We start from the raw sequence: 6,186 nt of genomic DNA on the forward strand, positions 1-6,186 counted from the left end.
AGAGCGAGAGCAACAGAGAGAGAGAGAGAGAGAGAGAGAGAGAGAGAGAGAGAGAGAGAACAGTGACACACAGTTTTCCCTGGGTAAGCCAGATTCAGACAAGAACGTTGGGTTTCGGCCGGGCTTAAGAATGTGCCACGCATGCATGTGCATGGATGTGTCTGTATATGTGACCTTTTGTGAGTTTATTAAGATTAGGTATCTAGAAGAAAATTCAGAGTCCAAAAAGATGTCCTAAGACTCTTCTCCCATTTGCAGACAATCCCAATTCCAGGGTTACAGAGATCAGTAAAACAAACAAATTTGAGCTGCCAATTCCTTGAAAACAGAAAGGCAGTGGTATTCAGCAACCTTCTGAATTATTCCTCATTGAATTATGGAAATCGGTCTGTATTTCCTGACATTGCGTGAGACAACAAACTTCCAGGAATTTCCATCGGATAGGTATTGGGTGTGTACAAGATGACTGTGGAACCTCATACAGCTACCACAGCCTGCAATGGAGGATTCCCCAACAGAAGGTCACAGCTATTTTAGCTGCCACCAGGGATAAAATTCTAAGTGCAACATAGGACAAACAAAAGCGGTTTTCTTTCTGTGAGGTTTTAGTTTGTTTGTTTATCAGCTTGAATTTAGCAAAGAATAACTGTAAGGTTCTGCTCAAAACCCACAGTGGCAAAATAGTGGTGGCTATGCTTTGGTTCCTTTTTAGTTTTGTACGGTGGCAGTTCTAATGTCTCCCCTTCAGGTTACAGGGATCATTCAGTTAACCACCAAATGGCCAATTATTCTAGAAATTCAAATGTAACAAGGCTACCTAAATGAAGATATGATAAATTTTTAAACAGATATTAGCTGGGGCCTTAGGTACTAGAGGTCCCTGATGAAAAGATGAATAATTTTTTTCAGAGAGTTTCCTACAACTTTGGGTAATAAGAAACATTCCTACCCCATCTGTTTTCCCTAAACCTAACTTTCTCCTTAATACCTTGAAGTAATTTAGGGGTCTCTGCTGCCTGTACAGCTGTCAAGTAACACTGCCAGGTTTCTCTTGGGATTCTCTGCTTGTGGAGAATAAGGAACTACAAAGCTGAAGTGTGGTTACTCTGTCCAGGTCAGGGAAGGGCACCATGGTCTAAAACTTTGCCCTTGCCCTCCTGCACTGCTCCAGTCCCATTCTGATAGGTCTCAAGGTGGCTTCCTTTCTGTACTGATAAATGGGTACCTCTGGGAGGCAAGATCTTTCAGTGCTCCATCAACAGAAAATGCTCTTCCTCACAGATGGCATGGGAAGAGACTGAGGGGAGAGAGACAAAGCAAGGCCAACAGGTTATTGCATGATAAGCTCTGGGAGACCCCTGCGAACATCCTGGAAAGTGGTTGTGGAGGATGATGAAGAGGACAGGGAAGGGGGGGCTGGGTGGAGGAAGCCACTAGGTGACAAGCACTAGCCAGCTCGTGACTGCACCACTACTGTTACTGCTACAATCGGAGGCAACATCAATGCCAGTAAATGGGTTAAATGTAAAATCAGCCCAAGAATAAGCCACCAACCGCTTCGCAGCAACCCCATCAACAATGCATAATCAGCAGAGTGGGCAGGAAGCCAAATGAGCTCCTATGTGAAGAGCGGTGGGAAATGGGCTTCTGGAAACCAGTGAAACTCAGCAAGTGAGCCGGGAAGCAACTGTTGGAGTAAGAGGCCACGCTGGTGGCTCCAACTGCCAGCTGTTGAGAAGTGGTTCATGCTCCTCAGGATCTTGGTTTCAACTGGTTTTTCTAGGAAATGGGTACTGGTCTGTTGTTCTAAACATTCTTTAGAGCAAATAAAATTGACACAAGGCCTCAAGGCTGCCTTGAGGACACCTTGGCACTACTAAAACATGAAGGGGGCGGAAGAGGAAGACAGAGGAGGGGAGATGGCCAATAGGAATGAGTAGGAAAGGGAGGAAGGAACACAGAATGTCCATAGCAAATTTAATTATGAATGCAAAATACCAGGGTAAGAAGAAAAATTTGCTCCAGAAAATACTCAAAGGACAAAACCAGCTCATGTAGCATGCCAATGAAGCAAGTAGGTCTTCCCTCTCTGCATCAGACCGAGACTATAAAAACAGGACTAAATGGCAAAAGTCTCTTCTATCTTCCTCTGCTCCCCCCAGGCCAAAGGCAGGCTTTCAAAAGCTCCATGCAATTTGCAGAAGTGCCCCAAGTGGTACCAGGTGAGCTGAAGCCATTCGATCAGAGTGCCTTCCAAGAACCCAGTAGTGAGTTTCATTTGCAAAGAAGCCCATTGGTGATCCTTAAGTGTTTCCCACTTGAAATACCATGACTGGCAAGGAGGTAGTCCTTGGTGCCTGCCCCCCCAAGGTGAAAAATTTACTGTCGCTGGTCCTGAATACCAGCCAGCCTGTCATTCAGGTTCCTCAAAGCCAGGCAGGTGGCATTTTATTCTTGGGCCTCTGGTAGAGACAGGATTAGTCAAGGAGAGCATTTGCACAGCGCACAGTACCGGGAAGTCGTTAATTGCTTGTATGGACCAACGTCGCCGGGCAGAGCGAGGAGACATCTGTGCGTGAAAACGTTACACCCAGGAAGAGGAAGAAAAACACCAAGAAAATTAAAAGGGAAAAATATAGAATAAAATGAAAGTTTCCCCCACATCTGATGGATTTATAGGTGTATATGCTGCAAAATGGGAACTGGGGTGACTGAAAAGGTTGAGCCTAAGTGTGGAAGGGTCTTTGCCCCTCCCCTCCCCCAACCCACCTGCCTCAAGCCCAACTTCAGTTTTGTTACCCCTTAGTCACTGTCCAGGATATAAGGAGGCTGATGTCAACGCAGCTCTGACAAAGGAACCTAGATGAAGGGATGAGGGACTCTGGCAGGGCTAAGGTCCTGCCGCAAGTAGAGAAACAAGCAAAGAGTTTCCCCTTGACCTCACAGGTGTGAAGAACACAGCAGAGTGCACTCTTACTCTCCTACTAGGTTCTGTTCCCAGTGTGGCTGGGGAGCAGCTTGGCAACTGAATGTCTTAGGACCAGAGCTGCAAAACTACTTCCTGAACGATGCCGGTGGGGCATGAGGAGCCAAGCTGAGGAGGGCACTCCCTGAGCACTCCAGCTGGCCTACAGAGTCCGGCATGAGGTAGGCAGCATACTACACTAATCATGGAGATTAGCTCCTACTCCACTAACTTAAAGGCCTCTTCGGTTACTTACATCAGAGCTACTTTAGTAACATAAACTGAAGCAGAGATGAGAGTCTGCAAAATCTGAAAAATGCCTATAGGTCAATACTCAATATTTATTAGAAGATCCAGAATAAACAATATGTCTTTGTCCTAATCTGTCCTTGGGATTGCCTGTGGTTCCTGACCTATATGAAACTTAACGGGTCTTTAGGTCACTTACACTTAAGTTCTTAGTAGCAAACATAGTTTCATCTAGAGAACCCTGGGGGAGTATAAATTCAACCTAAGTTGGGCAGATTAAAAACACAAGAGAAACAAACCACAGTCTGCAGGCGACTGCACAAGATTCTGCAAGCCCAATGCACTTGCTCCTTGCTAGGCCTTAATGCAGGCCCATCTCGGACCTTCTGCCTCCCTCTCGGAATACTCTCAGGGGCAGAGCAAAAGTGGTAATGTGAATGCGTTTCTCCTGAGGGGAAAACAGTCCTCAGGACTCATCAGCCTCCATAAGGAGGGCGAGGCCACACATGGAAGAGCACGGGGGCTCCCACTGCTCCAGCCACCCTGCTCTGTGTAAACAGAATAATGCATGAATAAGCCTCAGGGAGAAGTAAGGTTACTGCAGATTCATCACAAAACAACTGACATTTGTTTTGGACATCTTAACTACATTGAACCACATGAAACTTTTAGGTCAAAAGTGGTTAAATATAAGCAAGTGCCCACAATTTACCTCCACAACTATTATATGTCATTCTTTAAAATGTCTCTTCCGTCCCCCAGGGCTCCTGAAGGTCTTCTAGTGTTGTGGATTCTCTAATCCACACCATTTATGACTAGCTTTCTTCACTGTGTATATGGTATACATTAGTGCAAAGGTTTCATGCTACACTGTGATTTTAAAAAAAAAAGTGCTTCCCATTTTCCCATTTTTTATTTGGTTGCTATGTAAAATAAACCTTAAAAGCTACTGTCTATGTCAGAGCAGACTAGAACAGGCCATTTCCTGTGGAGAGGCAGCACTCTAGGAGCTGCCCCACACTGAAAGCTCACAGTCCTTTCTAGCTGCTAGGATGGCCAGCCACATGTTCTCTTGGTGCTTCCTCATGAACACAGAGTAGTAGAGGGCCAGACCACTGTAACCATGAACTCAAGCATCACTGGTGCCTGGCTCGGAAGCACAGGTACTCTGACTACAGATGGGCTTTGATTGGCTGTTTTAGCCAATCAAATTGCAAGCATGGGTGGCAGCATGTGATATGAATCAAAGGGGTATCCAGAATTGCCTCTGACTCCAGGATCTCTTCAAACTAGCCCTGATACTAAATAAAGCCCTCATTTACCTAACTGTAAGTTACATGGCTTTTATACCAACTAAATGCTCCAACTATCAAATCATGTACTCAGGTAACAACTGCCTTGCAGAAAAAGGGGAAACTAATAGTTAATGTAAATGACTTAGGAGAAGTACAGTTTGGTGGGTGCCTGAGGGAGGTCTGTGATAGACAGAAGAACAGAATTCCATCCGGGAGCTGAGGAGAGAGAGTGTGGAGGGCTGAAGGTAGGCATGAAGACAACTAGCGCCACATCCCTCTTTGGCCGGATGGCTTTGCCCAAGATTGGTCAGTCCCAAATGTCAGCTGCTGCCCCTGATTTCAGCCACATAAGCCCTGAGACAGTCAGAGCTACTCAGCCATCAGTGGGAGCTGGGGGACACTCCACTGCAGCACACGTGAAGACACTTGCAACACTTGATGGAAAAACTATTATTTGTATTTTAAATGATTCCATTTTTAAAGCAAATTTTAATTACTGACAGTCATCATTCCTGTTTTATGGGAAACAGTGAAGAATTCTTAAGGCCAAGTTTGTGCAGTAGGTCAGCAGAAATACTATTTAGACTGTCAGTGTTGAGGCCTGGTTCTCAGCTTGACAACAAACAGACTTCTAGGTGTTCCCCAGCTGTGCAGGCTCCTGCCAGCTCGATGCTTAGGACTTAAGGATCAGTGTATCCTTAAGAACCCCAGAGAAACTGGGCATGGTGTCACACACCTTTTAACCCCAGCATTCAGGAGGCAGAGGCAGGTGGATCTCTAGGAGTTCCAAGCCAAGCAAGGTTACAGAGTGAGACCCCATGTTTAAAGAAAAAGGGCAAGTGCAGATAATTTTTGTACCAGCCAATCCACTCAAATGAGACCTTAAAGTGTAGACTTAAGTAGAAGCAGAAACCCGTCTAGGGATCAACTTTATACCTCACAACTACAAAGATCCAACTCTATCGATCGCCAGCTTTCAGAAGCAACTCTCAGTCTGTTGACAGGCAACAGGATATCATGGGGAACCCAAAGTTAAATTATTCTACTTGAAATATGGGAGCCAATTCAATTAATGGGGATTGCCAGGACGGATTTTAAGTGGGGAGCAAGGTGTACTTTATAATGCGGTATAAGATATACTTCATAGTACAGTGTAAGAACTAACCACTTCTACCCCATCGTTTACAGTAGTGCAAACCAACTGAGAGCATCAGAGCAATGACTGTTCCTGCATAAACTAATTACCAAAGTGAAAGACCATGAAGGGATTACTAACTTAACTACGGCGCATGGCACGCATGGGACAGGAAACAGGAATCCAGCAGGGGTAAGAATTAAAAGCAATGGCTCAGATACTTACCCGTTCCTTGTAGTAGAAGGAGCTGATGGAGACCTGCTCTTTCTCACTTCGAGTTGGGCTCCCACTGTACAAACGCAGGTTCCCAGGGGCCTCAGTGCGAATCTTCATCGGTGCAATCAAACCAGTATGATAAGCAGATAAGGCTGAGAGAGATCTGTGTTGGAATGAGGATTATCCATACTGACTGTGTTCTCTATACTTGAGTATATTCTTAGCATTTAATGAAACTGAGAACACAGACTTGGGAAGAAAAGGGGAATCCAACACACACACACACACACACACAAATGTAAAAACCATTAAAAAAAAAAAAAGTC

At 45.1% G+C, this 6,186-nt stretch overlaps 1 protein-coding gene across 6 annotated transcripts in view; it reads right to left on the reverse strand.

Moving 5' to 3' along the window:
* The window catches only part of Wdr59 (WD repeat domain 59), a 76,111-nt gene that overhangs the window by 21,886 nt on the left and 48,039 nt on the right, over positions 1-6,186 (reverse strand). For 3 of the 6 annotated variants that reach the window (XM_031341462.1, XM_031341461.1, XM_031341460.1), the window contains exons 18-19: positions 5,870-6,023; positions 2,513-2,569 (exon numbers count right to left, since the gene is read on the reverse strand). In XM_031341462.1, coding sequence (XP_031197322.1) covers positions 2,513-2,569; positions 5,870-6,023 — 211 coding nt within the window. The remainder of the gene's footprint in view (positions 1-2,512; positions 2,570-5,869; positions 6,024-6,186) is intronic. The other 3 variants (XM_031341465.1, XM_031341464.1, XM_031341463.1) reach the window with 1 other exon arrangement.

This window comes from Mastomys coucha, unplaced genomic scaffold (assembly GCF_008632895.1).
Source record: "Mastomys coucha isolate ucsf_1 unplaced genomic scaffold, UCSF_Mcou_1 pScaffold22, whole genome shotgun sequence".
NCBI lineage: Eukaryota > Metazoa > Chordata > Mammalia > Rodentia > Muridae > Mastomys > Mastomys coucha.